An 18557-nucleotide genomic window follows, 5' to 3' on the forward strand; every position below is an offset into this window, starting at 1 on the left:
GACGTGAAGGAGCAGCGGCTCTACTCCAAGCTCTTCACGGATGGCTGAGCTTCTCACCCTATCTCTAAGGTAGATGCCAGGCACCCTCCTGAGGAAACCCATTTTGGCCGCTTGTACCCTGGATCTCATTTTTTTGGTCATGACCCAGCCTTCATCACCATAGGTGAGGGTAGGAACGAAAATTGACCGGTAAATCTTGAGCTTTGCCTTCTGGCTCAGCTCTTTTTTCGTCACAACAATGCGATAAATTGAATGTTATACCACACCCGCTGCACAGATTCTCCAACCAATCTCCGCCCCATTGTCCCCTCACTTGCGCACAAGACCCCAAGGTATTTAAACTTCTTCACTTGAGTTAAGGACTCATTCCCTACTTGGAGAAGGCCCCCCATTGGTTCCTGCCTAGAACCATGGCCTCAGATTTAGAGGTGCTGATCATCCTCCCAGTCGCTTCACACTCGGCTGCGAACCGATCCATTGAGTGCTGAAGGTCACAGGCCGATGATGCCATCAGGTCCACATCATCTGCAAAAAGCATGAGATCCTGAGCCCACCGAACTGCAACCCCTCCCCACCTCGACTATGCCTCAATATCCTGTCCATAAATACTACAAACAGGATTGGTGACAAAGCGCAGCCCTGGTGGAGGCCAACCCTCACCTGAACCGGGGGACCTGGTCATACGTCTTCTCCAGATCCACAAAACACATGTTGTGGGTACACCGGGTGGGCATCTCCAGGATCTTTGTAAAAGTTAAGATCTGATCCGTTGTTCCACAACCAGGACGGAATCCACATTGTTCCTCTTCAACCCGAGGTTCAACTATTGGCCAAATCATCCTTTCCAGCAGTTTGGAGCAGACTTTACCAGGGAGGCTGAGCAGTAGCCCTGTAATTGGCACACACCCTCTGGTTCCCCTCAACAGGGGAACCACCACCCCAGTCTGCCACTCCTCTGGCACCGTCCCAGACTTCCATGCAATGTTGAAGAGGTGTATTAACCAAGACAGCCCCTCCACACCTAGAGCTTTCAGCATTTCTGGACGGATCTCATCAATGCCTGGGGCTTTGTCACCGTGAAGTTGTTTAACTACCTCAGCAACTTCCAGCAGGCAAATTGAAAACAATCCTCCATCATCCTCCTGCTCTGCTTCTACCATAGAGGGCATATTAGCTGGATTTAGGAGTTCTTCAAAGTGCTCCTTCCACTGCCCTATTTCCTCCTCAGTGAGGTCAACAGTGTCCCATCCTTACTGTACACAGCTTGGATGGTTCCCTGCTTCCTGGCTGAATACTCCAGACCTTTGTTTGGTGCATATGCACAAACAACCATCAGAGGGCCGTGGGCTTCCTCCAGGCAGGGTCACTTTATCTCTTCCTCTTTCACTCATAGGGTTTATGAACCATTCTTTGTCTAGCCCCTCACATAAGACCATTTGGCCATGGGAGACCCTACCAGGAGCACATCACTCCAGACATCACAGCCCTTAGGTTCATAGGGACACACAAACCTCTCCACCACGATAAGGTGATGATTCCTGGCCGGGCTGCCACTGCATATGAGCCAATTGTTCTTCTTCTTTTACACCTTCACACTAGATGACCCTCCAAAATGTATTTTCCCTCACAAAGAAGAAAAATATTGCTTGCTGTTGGAACTTCCAGCAAACACTTTATTTGCTATATGTGAAATAAAAAATAAATGAATAATTATATTGGTTGTATGTAAGAAGTTAAATGAGAGTCAAAATTATAAGAAGTTTTCACTTTGTTTTGGTACTCTCACATATGAAGCAGTCTAGGCAGCATGAATTTTATATTCTGTCAAACAAATAATGAAACTGATGAGAACAGGGTTGCTTAAAGTCGCGAGGATTTGTAGTCTCCCAACACTTATTATGGTTCATAATTAAAGCATGTAGATACACAGTGGTTCATCTGCAAAAATTAAATGTAACCACTGATGCAGCCAGTAAGATAACTTGATATCTTCCACTGTGTATTAAATGGCAATTATCACTCTGTTCCTAATGTTTTAAGCATTTAAGAATGGACACCTTTCTCTGTATGGCAATGGTAACACGCGATGCTCCATTTCACAGATTTTAATGTCTAAAAGGCGCTTTACAATGTTTTTACAATTGTCTAAAGTGGGTCTTGGGGTAATGCTGTGTGTCTTCCTTCTTTGTAAAATGTTAGTATCTAATTAAGCTTCTGGTTTATGTTATTTCTCCTGGCCAGGTACACTGTCTGCTAGTGTAAAGAGCAAGAGACATGAGATAAAGAGTGATCCCACTCCATTTGGTTATGAAGGTACAGGAACATGTAAAGATATGTCATGTCTATGTGTCTATCATGTACAGGCTCTGAGCATGTCATTTAGCATTTTCTTTGGATAATTAGGCACAACCTATTTGTGTGATTTCTTTATTTGTGGATGTTGTGCAGAGTATATGTGGTATGTGTGCACGTATTAACTGTATGTGCTTGTTCACGTTCATTTCTTGCATGCTGTGTTGACTTCTTTGATGTGATGTTTCAAATTGCATGAACATCAAATGAAAAGAACATTAGATAAAATGTGTTGGTATGGTTTTGGTGTGGTGAAGGGTTTGTTTGTGTTTAGGCCTATTGCCTATTTGGTTGATTTTTGCAGTAGAGTTGCATTCTTAACTAGATGGACTGAATTTAATTTATGTATAAGGGCCCTCATATTTGAAATTGTTTGTTGTTAATGATGTTAAGTGGCAATCAAAACAAAAAGATAGTAAGAAATTGGGCTTCCCTCCAGATACTTTTCATGGTGCTTTGACTGCAGTCAGGAAACGTCAGAGCATGACTAGCAGCACAGCAACTGCTGCTGGTGGTACCCCAGCTGTCCCTAGATCCACCTCCCAACCAGGTAACTGCAGAGACGTTGAGTGAGTTTGTTTTGGTTAATTGGTGTTTGGCAGTATTATTTAATTCAGTGTTTATTTTTTTTCTTCTGATGTTTAACTTCCAACTTCTTTCTGCAGCATGTTTATTTCTAACCTCAGATTGGTCTTAAATTATTAAATGCAATAACGGACTCTCTGCACTAATGACTGTACAACCATTAGTGTTTATTGTTCGCTCTATTTAAACTTTGAATATGTATTTATTTATATTATGGGTAAAAATGTAATTGCATTAATGAGGTTCAGTGTTTCCCACAGAATTAGATTATTTGAAAATAGAAATTTGCTGTGGTAGCTGACCTGGGGGTGGGGCGTCCATGGGCGGAAAGAGGTGCAGAATTCGTATACTAATTGTACTGCAAATATTTTTGTGATCTTTTTAACAAACAAAAAAAACATACATTTTTGGCTCTATGTCCTCCCCCAGGAAAGGTTTTGCATCAAAAGCGTAATGTCCTGCATTCTGATACATTTTTAGGCACAAATTATGGTAAAAACATCTTCCACAGGTAACATTCTACAGGTAACAATTCAAAATCTTGAATGTAATTGTATATAGGGCTTAATGCAGTAAGGGAAGGGGGCTTTTGCATCTGTTTACAAAGTTCAGTTTACTTGATTAGAATGAACAGGGCATAAGCGTATCTTTTTCCCACGGAGCACATTTTGCTCCTCAGTTGAAAAATGTAGATGTGACTTATATAAGGTAACTACTATTACTGTTGTAGCTAATTTGTACAATAACACAATAGTGTTATGAAAACAAAACATTATAAAGTATAATATTTTCTATTTTTAAATACTGATAAATAAATTGCCAAAGATGTTGAATAGCCTATAGGCCTACAGTAGTGTGACGGGCCGCCCCTACGGTGCGGTGCATGTGTGTCTGTGCGCAGATTAATTGCAAATGTAACCATCATTGTGTGAAATACAGTTTAACTGATGTTGTTACGTGAACTGGGCTCAGTGAGTCAGGTCAATGCTGCTAAAGCACTCAAACCTTTGAGTTTCATGCATAGGCTACTCCCAAATGGCTTGCATCAGGTGTTAAAATGAACTGTACCAAAACACGGAAAAAAGGACTTAGCAGCACAGCCCGCCGCGCAGACAGCAGTCGGAGCTCTCACTGTGCCACCGGTCCCCAGCATGGTCACCTGAACAAATATTGGTAACAAATTCATAATACTAACCATTAAACGTCTTCTCTGCGGGGAAAAAGATTGGTGTGGGAAACAACAACTTCTTCTTCTACTTCTTATTCTGATTCTTATTCTTCTGTGTGTTAAAGGAGAATTCCAGTCGATCTCAATACGTAGCTCTGTTATTTGTAAATTTGTAGTGCTGTCAGTAGCAAGAATAATTTAAACAATTGGTGCTGCCTACACTGCATTATTCTCCTGCTAGATTTTGCACCCAACAGGCTTAAACAGGGCAAGTTTTAAATGGGTTTTTAGCCTCTAAACATGTTCAAAATATCATTACAAGTGCCTAGCCTTGTGCGGTTATTCCTTCCGAGTGCACACAGCGAATTTGTTTGCAGTAGATGTGACAGAAAGGTGTGTTTTGACTAGTGTGGACTTCACTGGAAAACAGGAACTAAACAGAGGTATGTGCACTGGCTGAATTAACTTTAATGCCTTTCTGTCACATTGACTGCAGTCAGATTCACAGTGTTCACTTGGACGGAATAACTGCACATGGGTAGGCACTTGCAATGGCATTTCGTTTTGAGGCTAAAAACATGTTTTAAACTTGCCCTGTTTAAGCCTCTTGGGTGCTAACTCTTCCCGGAAGATAACACAGAGTATGCAGCACCGATTGAGTTCATTTTTCTCTCTACTGACAGCACTTCATATTTACAAACAACAAAGCTACGTGTTGGCCGGAATTCTCCTTTAATTAGCAGATTGCAAACCAAGTTTAAGGCTCATACCACCACCTACATTACCGTATTGGAGGTAGTAGAATAATCAATGGCATTAATCTGCACGGAGGAGCTATTTACAGTCGGGTCTGTTTTATTGAAAGATTCTTGTTTTAAGTGTTTTCACCTAATACAACGAAATAAAACGAAATCAAGCACAAAAGTATTGTTTTTAGCTAAACTAATAGCCTATCAACTTAAAAATAAATATATTCTCTTGCTATGCTGTTTATCTTACTTAGATTTTATAAGACCAATCATTTTTGAGTAAATTTAAATCAAGTGATTGCAAACCTTTTGTATGCTACTTCAACCAAAAACAACCAAACACACAAGCAAGACACATTGAGTCTTGCTGAAGGAACGTTCCCTAAACATTATTTTTGGATTTGGTTTGAACTAACCTTTAGATGACCATAAACTAACATTCCCTAAACACTCTGTGTGAGTGTGTATAATGTTTTAGTCTAGTAGCCAACTAGGTGAACCCGGAAATGTTGAGTACACTAAAGTTTTATTGCAGAAGTGTGAAGTATGGGTCCCCAGTATACGGAAAATGACGGATGCTAATTTACATATGTTGAGCAATTTGCATAATTAGCATAATTAGCATTATTAGCTTAATCGTCCAGTTTGACCAAATATTTTGCACTGTATGGCCAATTTCTACAATATGTAAGTGGTTTTAGAGGTTTTAGAGGATGCTGATTTCTTTTCTGGCATTTTCAGATTTTAAAGAGGTAATTTTAGTATTTATTGTGATTTATTTAGGTAAGTTCCAATTACTTTCAGGTGTAATTATAGGTTAATTTTATGGTAAACACAATCTTACATTTCAGAATCATGAGTGTTTTTGTGAATGTTGATGCATTGTTTGTAGGGTTTAGTTAAGCTGAATCCCCTCCTGACACTTTTGAATATCCAATGCTTTTGGATAAATGATGAATCTTTGTTCATTAGCAAAATTAGCGGAATCGGCCAGATCGACAATAGATTTTGCACTGTGCCATCAGTTTCTACAATATTGGAATGATTTCAGAGGTTTAAGAGGATGCTGAATTCAATTCTGGCACTTTCAGACTTCAAAATGGCAATTCTATAACAAATTTGGATTAATTTAGACACATTTTTTATTAAATCTGGACAAACGTTTAGGTTATTTTCATGGTAAACACTATAACCTTACATTTCAACTCTTGCTCTTTGATGTAAATGTTGATAACCTAAATTTGTTGACATTTTTTGAGGTTAGGTCATGTTTTCCTGCAAATAAGATGTGGCAGCTAGCTGTTGTAGTTGTAATAAGTATGTAGTAAAGCAAGGGAGCATAGTCTAGTTTTTTTTAGAGTAGTTGAAACATTTATTATTATGGAAAACTTATCATTAAGAAAGTAGTTTCACCAAAAAGCATGTCTTCCTAAACAGAACGCCGGCGTTTATTACTCATAGCCATATCGAACAATTCAATTCAATTCAATTCAATTTATTTATAGTATCAATCTAACAAAGTTTATCTCAAGACACTATCAGATAGACCACACTCCAAATTTACAAGGACCAACAGTTCTAGTAGTCTCCTCCAGAGCAAGCAACAGTGCGAGCTAATCACAAACCCACCAAAACTTTAAGGAACGATAATTTTTGGTACAACATAACTTAAGTTGTGTGCTCCGCAATAGAGCTTGTCGGTACACAATCTGTCCTGCGCATGTGCAAGATGTTCAAGCATGCGCAGATGATATCATGATGAACGCGGATTTATGACCTTACAATACTGCACAATCTGTTCCCGTAGATAGTTCAAGAAAGTCCGTTCACCGCCACTGGAAAGCTAACTTTTGTTTAGCTGACAGCTAATTCAGCTAACCACCAGCTGAGACAGCATGTTAAAGACCCTCAAAACTAAAATAACTGTTGAAATATATAACAGCTGTTACGTCAGTTTTACTTTACTTGTGCTCATATAAAATACAATCACTCAATACTTGTCTTTATTATTACTGTAAATTCTTAATTTAGCTGTTGCTGCTTTTCGTACTGTTTAGTTTGAATAACGTTATTTTAGGCTGAATCAAACTGTCAGCTAGTGATTAGTCAAAATAGCTGTTAGCTAAATTAGCATCAGCTTACCAGTGGAGGCTAACTGTTCTCTTAGCTAATTCATGGTTCCAGTCTGCCATACCCAGCCACCAGATGTTGTCATTGCATCCCAGCTCATTTATCGTGGTTTGGCCATCGTCTGGGACAGTGGCAGATCTTGCAGCCAGCATGGGACGTTGGCTTAATTGTTAGACACCCAAACATTTGTCATCTTTGACAGATATTTGCAGGTGTCTGCAAAGGACCATGAGAGACATAGAAGAAAAGGACAGAGCTCCACAGAGTAGCCTACATGCTCTCATTGACTACACCTCTACCTAGTCGAGACAAAGTCTTGAAAAACAAGCACAACTAAAAGGCTGGGGAAACTCCTGTGTACTTTCAATGTAGGAAGTAATATCATGATGGTCAGTAAAGCTGACAGCATTGCCACTCATGATGAGGCGGATATATCACTTATAACGCCCAGATAAGATCAACAAGACGGCAAACTCATTGTCTGTGTCCTTGATCCCGTAGGGGGGGGGGGAGGGGGGGGGGGGGGGTGCGGCTAGGGGGGCGGGCGGGGGGGGTGGGGATGATGTTTACTACTGTAAGTGAAGCAGGGTGTCCACCCTCTGCCACCAAACCAGGCCGTCTTGGCTGTCTTGATTCTCACATATCTCTGTTTACTGTAGTTTCCCATGTTACTATTTCATCCATGGCTGGTGCGTCGTTCACAGCGATCCTGCGCACTGTCACCATGGCCGTGAGACGCTGTCCATCACTACAACCATCTCCTCTGAGTCGGGTCCCCGCACTCTGGACCTCAGTTCCACTGAGCATACTAAACACTTAGATAATAAATGGCATTACATCAATTACAGCCTCGAACTTGTTATTTGTGGTAATTTGGACGACACTGCAGATGCATCAAAAAGTATCTTCTTAACTTGTGGGCGCTTCCACCCTTGGTTTGATTTCGCACTTTAATATACATTTACCCTGGTCTCGATTTATAAACATGCCGTACACACACAATGGAGCTTGAAAATGTGGGGGCATTGCCGCTTCCCACGCCACTTGTGTGGGGCGGGGTGGGGTTGACAAAAAAAAAAAAAACGGTCAAGGGCTTTGCGGTCCTCCCCCCGCAACTCTGACCCATGTGCACTGGCTCATTTGGAGATAATGGGAATTTCCTTTGTAATGGTGAGGTGGTGAACGCTGATTCAGACTGCAGAGTACCTGTGGGAATAATGATTACGCTTAATAGTTACATATTTTTAAATGTCTCTCACACTTGTCTTTCTCTTGGTATATCATCTTTTATCATGAAGATTACATCCAGCAGTGTTATGTTACTTCTTTTACTGAGTGCTAATTTTTCCATAAACTTGTATGAGTCAACTCTAAATCTTACACCTCAAAACTTCGATCTTAATATTTGATTGTGAGCTAGTCCCATCAAACAGTCTGGTCGACTGTAGCAGGCAAGAGAATGAGATGCGCCGACTGCCACTGCAGTGATATGCATAAAATACCCTACTATTAGATAAGCCATGGTCACTAACTTAGTAGATCCGCCCTTCATAGTGTGCTCTTTGCTTTGACTATTATTTCACAAAATGGGCGTGGGGGATCTTGGCTTACAGATGTGTGGCTCAAGGTTTAATAAATCAATTTTTTTTGGCGTACAGCATTTTTGCATCATTTTTGGCTTTTGCGGCATTTCTTAGTACGAATCCTATGCCAGTTTATATAAATGGAACGCTCTCAGGCCATCCAAACATTTGAACAGGAACATGACTCCAAAATAGCGTGTGGAGCTGGACAACAACTTTGCCCTTGGAGTCTGTGGAAATTATTTATGTGTGCCTTCACAAAAACTGGTGTTAACCAGTTAACAGAACCCATCGTCTCTGTCTTCTGTGTCTCGTCATAGCAGAACTGAAATGATTGGCGCCATTGGTGAGTTGCGGTAGTTAATGGGTAATTTTGTTTTTTTGGCTTTCAACCTGGACCCTATTTTCCATGCCATTGGTGTCTAGGTGACTCATAGAATCTTGACATGGTCCCGTATCCATGGTCCTATCCTGGCCAGTATCCATGGTTCCAGCTATTCATGTCAGGTATTAATGCGTCCAGCCAAGATGCTGTAACCGGAAGCGTCAAACTAACAAACCAGCTCCGATATCTACAGGTTAAACATTTTCATGCTTCAATTTCATCCACTAAAGTGGCTAGTTTTTGGATAGCATACAGAAGAATCTCCTACAAGGCTCAACCTTTTGTTATAGTACATATATACATATAAATATATTGATATTTTGGTTTTAGATAATTGCCTGCAACATTGTCATAACACTGTCGAACCAAAGAGTCTGAGAGTGCTAGAAGGCTTTGTTGCGGCTGCTTGTTTATTTATTTTTGTCTCAATACTTTTAATTGGCATCCAACCACTAGTTTTTAGCCGGGGATTTTAAAGAGTACTTTTAATATTACCCTTGTCTTATCTCTTGGTTGAATGACCTTTTTTTTAACTTCACCGGTCTCAACGGGCGTGAGAGTTGAATAGCATTGTATCTGATGTCCATCTTGCCTCCACTGGTTCCTCCCCAGGATTGCTAGCGTCCGCTCTCTGCGAATTTTATTTATTCTATATACTAATGCATGCCAAATGCCAGCACCCCAGGGCGTCATGTCATTAAGTTTGCTGACGACTCGTAATGGGTCAGCGTGGTCGCTGCTGGACACAACACACAACGCCCCAGAGGCATATGCGCTATTTTAAAATATGTTTACACGTTGGTGGCCAGTCGACTTTTATTAACATTATGTTGCAAAAACTCAGAAATGCTATCGGATTTTAGAAAGAACCCCCCCACCCTGCTCTCCTACTCTCCTTGAAGCGATCACAGCCATCCGATGTTGAAGCAATACAACTACCCGTCGGTATTATAATTGATGACAAATTCACCTTCGATTCGCATCATGGTTACGCTGTTTTGTAATGAAGTCATACCATCAACCCCGCATGTTTTTTTTTTTTTTATCGTAGCTTTCAAGGCTTCGCAATTTAATTTTGATAAGACTTTTATAGAGGATGTTATTATTGTTGTTTTATTGAACTCTACCATGCTCTTTCTTTTGCTAATTGTGAGTTGGTTTGGTCGGTCCCTCACACTTAACCACAAAATACAGGCTTTCACTATATAGTATAAGAGTTTGGTGTGTAAGATTTCCCAAAAGCTCTCTGACTGATTTCAACTCTGTCCTATGAGACCAAGGGTCCCAGTCAAGAAAGCCCATGTCATTCCTTATTCCGACCCTAGTCACACCCCGTGAACAGGCTTTTTCATCATTACTTTTGCCGTGTCTGGCCGCAAGATTCAGTCTGCCTAAATGTAGGACAAAGCTGCCATAAAAACTACCGAAACTCTGTGTCCCAACTGCTATATGCTTTTTTTCAACAAGTCAATGTGAAGGTGGATGGTCTTTGTTTGTTGGTGTCTTTGTTTTTGATTTTTAGATGTATTGCGCTGTTTTTTTGTATAACGGCTGTGTGTTACATGCTGCTGCACAACAAATTGCCCTTCGTGGGTGGATAATAAAACTCTTGAAAACCTTGAACCCTTGAAAGGCAATGAAAACCACACTCACACTGTCTCCTGCTACAGCGTAATCACCATATACACTATTGCAGATTATTAAAACCTCAAAATATCAACATGGGGTCACGGGATTAGCTGGGGGTCCCGTGTTTAGTTTCAGCACTTCATTTCCTTTATATTCTGGTGAATTTTTATGCAACATTTATGGGGAAATGTTCTTTATTTTCATAAAGGTAGACGACCATTATTCACTCACTAATTCGATAGTCAAAATATAAAAAAGCATAATGAGAATTAAATATAAACTCTCAGAGCTGCTGTATTGCTTTAAAATAATGATAATAATGATCACTTCTGTGTTTTATGTGGGCTGATTCCACTGATAAAACTGTTCACTTAAAAAATTGTTTGTTGCTTGGTCTACAGTCTCTGTGTCCCGGTCTGCTTCAGTTTCCACACACACACACACCACACACTACTACCTGATTGATCTGGTACTAGGTAGTATGTGGATGGAAATTTCCAAATTATTAATGCTTACGGCATCTAAACAACGTTTTGGTTTGAATTTTGGAACTGTCCAAAATCTTAAAGATTTCTTCATTTTTTTGGCTGTAAATGCAAATCTTTTACAAATGCGATGTGTAGTTTCATTAACTACTATATTGGTCTCCACATCGGCCTAAAAAAACAGGATTGGAATCGAAGCTCCCTAAAATGTTGACATGCCCTTTTGGGCATCAATTATACCAATTAGATATTAATTTTACGTAATTTATAACCCTAGACTTTAATATGGCTCAGATGTGTTTTAGCAAGATTTCTCTAATAGTTCACCCATTTAAACCACATTCTTTCTGTTTTCCAAACATTTCTTTTAAACAAATTTGGCTTTTTGAAAAGTATAAGTGGGACAGAGCAACATGTCATACAGTGGAATTGTGACATGCCGATCAGTATCTATAATCTGGAGTCATCAGTGACACAGCATCTGGGAATGGGCCTGTGTGTGTGTGGCAGTACCTACATATGGTTGGGCTGTCATATATTTGAAAATCGAGCAAAAATTGATTTATGGTCAGTAATTCCATTCAAAAAGGAAATTTGTATATTATCATTAATTGCATCACGCCCGAGTGATATGTTTACAAATTTTTTTTTTTTTTTAATTGGTTTGGACTTATAACTTGGGCTAACTAATTAAAACCCCAAATTCATATCTCCGACAATTAGATTACTTAAGACAATACAAAAAAGTGGATTTTCAAAATGTTGGCCAACTGAAAATATGAACAATAAAAGTATATAGCATGGTACAGCACCCAATCCCTAGTTGGGAGGGCGCTTTTGGCCTTGAATAACTGCAGCAATGGGGCGTGGCATGGGCGTCGATGCATTCTGGGGCCAACTGCGCAGGGTGTGTTACAAAATGCCGCAGGTGGCTCTGATCCGTGGCCTTCAGCTCTTCTGCATTTTGTTCTAGCGGTCGTCGCATCTCCTCTTTACCCAATACCCCTCTAGATGTTTCTTTAGGGTTACCAGTCATCGCAACGTGTTGCTGGCAATTAGGAACAGGGATACCATGGTCCTTAATCCAGGTAGATGGTAAGCTTTGGCACTGTGTTCAGGTGGCCAAGATATCTGCCTCTTCTCCTCCATACATTTGGTCATCTGGGCAGGAAGCATGAAGTGGCTCTAAGGGCTTCCTGGTAGCGCTATTGCATCGACCCTTGGCCACAAACCAGAGCACAACAGTGGCCTACACGCAGCAATGACATATGCACAGTGTACCTGGTATCAGGGAGTGCTATATTCAAATGTTCATTTTTTCAAATGTGATGATTGTAATCTGACACCTAATAAAACCCCAAATTCATTACGCTCAGACAATACATTATTATACCAGGTTCAATTATTGAAGCACCCTGCGTTCCACACTCTAATCAGGGCTATACCTCTAAAACTCTAAACAACTGGCAAAGGCCTTTGAAGTGTCTCTCGGTCAGTTTCTGTTCGTCTGATACACACTCGTGCTAGAGACTGCTGACCTAACACTGTGTGTGTTAGAGAACATTGTACAGCAAGAGGGAGAACGCACCCTGGAGAGGATTAGAACAAAAACCCATTCAAAACATGTGGAGAGATTCACAAGTTGGACTGCAGCTGTTTCAAGAACGCCCACGCACAGCCGCGATTGCAATATATGGTTTGCAGCTGCCGATTCCTAGTGTGCAAGCCCTCTTTCCAAGACACAGCGTCGAAGGTCGCCTTCGCCTGGGCTAAAGACAAAAAGGACTGGAGTTTACACCAATACCAAATTATGTATTAATCCCCAAAGAAAATCTTTAAAGTACTTATTTATGTTGTTTTTTTTCGCGTTATGATCTGACTGTCAACTGCATTCTTGTTTTTTGAGTACAAACCTGACCATACCGGCACAAATCATCAATCCATGTTCCCCAGGGATAGTGTACTCCTTTAAAACATGACAACAATTTCTAGGACACACTAGTATAATACTTCGGGCATTGGGTGGAATACCCAAATCAAGTTATCGGAATGTGGTTGAGTGTGTAGCTATAGTTGCCTGTTGTACGGCACACTGTTCTCCTTGTGGATCTGATGAAGGGATGGAAGCTGTCCAGGATAGGACTTTGTTTCCGTCAGTACCGGCAGATATGAAAAAACATGTGGCCTTCCGAGGCCTTCCTATAAGTTTCTTGGCCATATCTGTGAATTGGACTCTTGCGTCCGGTACTTTCACAGGCACACAGGTTACTACTGGGGACGCAGATTGGTTTCAGTTTACATACTGGATTGCGGCCCAGAGCCTTCCTATTTGCTTTTTCTTTCTTTCTTCCATGATTTGTTGCAAAATTTTGCATGAGTTGAAGTATTCAATCATGTGACCAAATGTTAAATGTTAAAAGTACGTATACTGTAAAAATACTCTTCACTACAAGTCATGTCATACATTGACAAATGGCAATGGGAACGTAAAGTATGTATGAATCCTGGTGTTTTCAAAAGTATCGGAATGATTTGAATAGAGCTAAACTTCTTCAACCTGGAAAACAGTATAAATGATCATAGAAATAAAATGATCAGAATCACACATTGATAAAAACTTAAATCACAGCAGTTGAATTTGGTTGTATTTCTTAATTGTCCTATTGAGGATGTTCTTGGTTAATTTAAGCCTGTCACTGTTTACTATACTTTTCCCAGCTCCTAAGTAACACCGTTCTTGTGAGGTCGATGTATGGGAGTAAAGGAAAAGGATGGAAGGGAGAAAGGAAACACACACACAACGTGTTTACATAATGACAAGTGCAAAAAGCCCACTGACTTGATTATATAATTTCAGTTGTATCCTTCACTTTAACTTTGCCTGCAAGTTCTTTCAGTTTCTGTTTCTGTATGCATGTGGGCATTATCCCAAAAAATAACTGTGACTGAAAGGATGTCTGCCGGAGTTTGGAAAATGTGGGACCGCAGCTCCAAGACGTAAGTCGAGTGGAGTAGTTATAAAAAGCATTAAAGATGGTACACAAACTCCTTCTGTGATGCATGTTTCTTGCAGTGTCTTTCATCACCCGTTAAAGCGGCCATTGTGTCAATTCCTTTTAATGATTTTTTTTTGTTTTTTTTTTAGTCAAAAACCCCTTTGTCTCTTTGATAAATATGTGCTTCAATTCATGTGTAATTACTTCCACCAACTAATCAAGTTTCTTGGTAATGACACTCATATGTATTCTCAGCACGTTGGACCATGGACACCTCCATGGTGTCAATAAACAATACCAAGTAGGTAATGAAATCTGATTTTGCTACTGCTTTCGTGTAAATACATTTCTATTTCAGGGCTTCTGGTTATGTGACAAGTAACATGTAGCGGTTCTTTGGACCTTATCCATTGTCGATACATGGTCGACGCATATATGGCAGGACGCAAAAATAAAAAATGACTGTTGCACCAGGTTTAGAAATAATAGCCAACGTTGCAATGAAGGTTGCCTAAATGCCATTTACTATTTGCTGTCCAGCTCACTAAGTGATTGTGGGTTTGTTGAACGGCAAAGTGGAGAGGCCTTGTTCACCTATTTAGAACCCTCCGTTTTGTGGATTTGTTTTTCATGTCATGGATCACGGCAAAATACGGATCTTTTTTCTTAATTGTTTTAATCGTTTCTATGGTTGTGATTGCAATTTGTATTCTGTTCTGCTTTTGAGAGGCATCTCAACATTGATCTGCACTGTTGTATATTTGAGTTGCATTTAAGTGTCGGGGCAGGCATTCTGCCACCGTCTGTCTATTGTTCCAAGACATCGGTGCAGCTATTGGATAGGGACAAATGTTTAAATTGTTCCCATCTATAATTGTTACAATCTACTGTTACAACACTCTTGCTTTAAAAATCAAAAGTCCTGTTTTATTTAGTATGTTTCCATATAGTGCTTGTGCTGTGTCCCCTAAGTGATAGTCACAGGTCTCAAAGCTACTTCTACAATTAGTTTTTTTGTGCCTGTGTGTGTGTGCTGTTGCCTTTATCTATATTATTTATATGTGTTTCTTTCTATGTTTTCTCATCTTTAACAAACATGGCGGCTGCCGTGAGCTTCCCTCTGTCAAGACCAAAGACTGAGGTTCATTTTCGGCCTACCTCATAAAAAATTGTCCATTTATGGATACGTTCTGCCCTACTGTCGACTTGTACGACAAAGCGCTGTGACCCGGTCATACCAATATGTGCGTCTTTTCCAGTGACTTGGCCGTGTCGCTCCTCTCAAGGGCCGCAGATGCCAAGCTGCCGTAAAAGCAACGCCTTGGCCGCTTAGTCGTTGCCGGTGTATGACTTAGCCGCTTTAAACAGAGAAGCTCCTTTCTCCACCCGCGAGAGTTGTTCTCGTCAATTGTTGGCACTAATGAGAACATTTGTAAAGTAGAGATCATAGCTGAGCTAGTGATTACACTTGGCGGTAATCACACACTTTCCACTGCTGTTACACTCTGCGGCCTTAGTTGAGTAGTTCAGACTTCAGCTTACCTGAATCAGTGATGGCCATAACTCCTTTATCTCATCAAACAGCCCACCAACCATAAAAAAATCCAATAAAGCGCTCCTGGATTTACCTGCAACTATCGAACAAAGGGCAACAATGACCGAAAGTTGGGCATCCGGGCACGATATATCAGTTTGTTTTCATACCCCCTCCATCCACACAGGGAGCATCCTGATTTGGGACACACCAGAGAGCACAGTTGAGGCCTACCGAAGTGTGCGTGGACAGGACAGGCCATATTTACTAATGTTGTGAACTCCCTAGGGTAATTCCCCTTGTTGGATGATTCACTAAATACAGGCTCCTGCGGTCGGTAAACATGATGTTAGCAATCAATAAGAAATTGAGGCGTTTTAGTGGCTAAACGACTCGCCTGGCCAGTGTTAACCTACTTGTATGCTTTACGATTTGATTTGCATCTCAACCCTTGGTCCCCCTTAGCCCGTGCAACTTCTCTTTCACATTCATCTCACATGTTCCTTGCTCTTTTATATACCTTGTATATTGCCGGCTGTTCAAGTGGACAGCTAGTCTTCAACATGGACTGCACTGTGACGCTTTGGAATGTAAAGAAGGAAATCCATTCAGCTGATTTCTGAACGAACTTGTCTTCAAGATGCACGTGTTTCTAGCGCATTTTTTAAGTCAATACATGTTATACAAAATTGATAGATATTTTACCATTAGGCACATTTTTGGACATTTTAGGGGAAGCTGAGTTTCTCCCTTAGCAGTCTTAAGAAAAAAATCCCTCTGTTTTCACAAACGAATTACCGTTCATCTGTGGAGAAGCATAACTGTATTATAATTCTCGAATTATTAATACAGTGTTTATGGGTTCTAATATTAGCTAACAATTCGCTATTATTATAATATAAAATATTTAGCACTATTGCTATTAAGGAATATCCCATAAGCGGTTCACAACATAACACATATTTTATTAACGTCACATATTGTAAATAAAAAATAATATAATGGCGACCAGGCCATAACAAACAAACCTTACTAAATATGACAATTAAAATCTGTCAAAGGAAAACTTAAACTAAATGGACCAGAGCCCTAAATCAGACATAAGGGGGATGTTTCAAATGTCAGTGTCGGAGAGACGCAATAAGATTGCGGACATTGAAGTCATAAATACCTAGATACCAAAAATGACAAGTCAAGAAGCCACACTAAGACTAACACCCAAATTCAAACGAATAAGCCCTCCTCTAAACAGGCTTACGGCTTTACTGCCCACACTGCCTATTTTGCCGTTTGTAGCTGTTACTGGTCAATTATCACATGAGTGTCATGATTCTTTGTTGATCACGCTGAGTCTGTTTGTGTTGGTCCTGGTTTCATCCTTTTGACACCGGTACATATTTCTTCTGGTCCCCCATCTTTTCACTGTTTTTAATCTAACTCTGGCAATAAAACATGTTATAGTATGCTGCTGACCTGGGTTTTAGGTCATGGTTTATCTTTGGTCAGAATAGGCCTTTGGAGAACCCAAAGCAATGGGGGGAGGGTTGGAGTGGGTTGTTCATCCCCCAGGAACTATGAGGCAAAAGGACTTCAATTCTTATTCTGATACATTTTTTAGGCACCAAGTCAATAAGTAAAACCCACAATATTTATGGCAAGGAAATCACACATCTTTCCTGGTGGCAGGTGACCAATGCACAATATCAAAAAAATAATTGTAATGTTTTTTATATTTCATATTATTAAATTGATTAATTGAAAAGAACAACGGAAAATTTGCCTTAGCATGCTAGCTTGTGAATTCACGCCCTGGATCAATAAAGTCTCCTCTTTATCAGTGCATATCCATCATAGCTTATTCCTAAGATTTTATATACTCAATATGACTAAACAAGTAACTTACAGCTACAAAAATTAGATAACTAAAACGGGTTCAACAGGCAATAAGGAAAAATGAAAATATTCAATAGAAAAGTACCTTACAGTTGTAATGAAGTACAGCATTTGGTATTACAATGTTTGTTATAATGGGAAAATTCCATTTATCCCTGATTGTTCCCAATTAAATTATTCATAAGATCTCCAATGTCCCCCCCCCTGCCCCGCCGCTCAGAGTATATGACTTACTTATCTTCCCCAGTGTCTTCGCCGTGTAGGATACAACTGAAATTTCGTTATGACTTTGGCATTCTCCCACCAAGTACAAAAGGGCAATGATGCTGACAGAAACAATTGTCTAAAAGCCTGTTTATTATGGCAGGATCCTATTTCGAGACAACAGCCCATCAAAAGAGACAATATGTCCTTTTTCAGGCTAAGATAGAATGACGCTTGTCAAGGACACATTGACAAAGGAGGTCAGATTCGAAAATGCGTCAAGAGCTCCAACTGTCTGCCTGAGTTTCACACTAATTGTTATGTGTAAAATTAACACTGGTTTCCAAACAAGGGTTGGTTTCCGGGTCTGGGGGCACGGATACAAGGAAGTGTATTAACTGGAGTTTGTATTGACACAGAACTGTTGTCACTCTGTAACGTTAGCATTGATTAAGACTGTTGCTTTGTCATTTGGATTGTTCCCTACAGAAGAACTAAGTAAACCTTTTTCCCGATACCCATAACCTTTAAGTTCGTATGCAGCCTGCCCCTCTATTTTTATTGTCTTCAAATGTCTCTTCTTCAACACAAATATCCTCTCTCGCTGTAACAAGAAACTTCCCCAACAAACTGGTCGTGTCTGCAGGATTTCAAGGAGGGATCATATCGGTTCTCCCCTAGTGACATGATGACGGAACATCCAGGGATCTGATGATCACCCGCCCTTATTTTCTACACCTCCAAAAGCATCTTTGAAAGAAAGAGGGTCAGAAACCGCGGAGGCTCGCTGATGCCACTCTGAAATCCAAATTTCAACCGCTGGGTACAGAGGTGGATCACCAGGCTGGGGATCTCACTTTGTTT

At 40.3% G+C, this 18557-nt stretch overlaps 1 protein-coding gene across 1 annotated transcript in view; it reads left to right on the top strand.

Annotated features, from left to right (window-relative positions):
- mcf2l2 (MCF.2 cell line derived transforming sequence-like 2) overlaps nt 1-18557 on the top strand; it is a 356499-nt gene that overhangs the window by 308972 nt on the left and 28970 nt on the right. The window contains exons 30-31 of the mRNA XM_032511616.1: nt 2242-2313; nt 2792-2902. Coding sequence (XP_032367507.1) covers nt 2242-2313; nt 2792-2902 — 183 coding nt within the window. The remainder of the gene's footprint in view (nt 1-2241; nt 2314-2791; nt 2903-18557) is intronic.

Source organism: Etheostoma spectabile, unplaced genomic scaffold (genome assembly GCF_008692095.1).
Source record: "Etheostoma spectabile isolate EspeVRDwgs_2016 unplaced genomic scaffold, UIUC_Espe_1.0 scaffold395, whole genome shotgun sequence".
Classification (NCBI taxonomy): domain Eukaryota; kingdom Metazoa; phylum Chordata; class Actinopteri; order Perciformes; family Percidae; genus Etheostoma; species Etheostoma spectabile.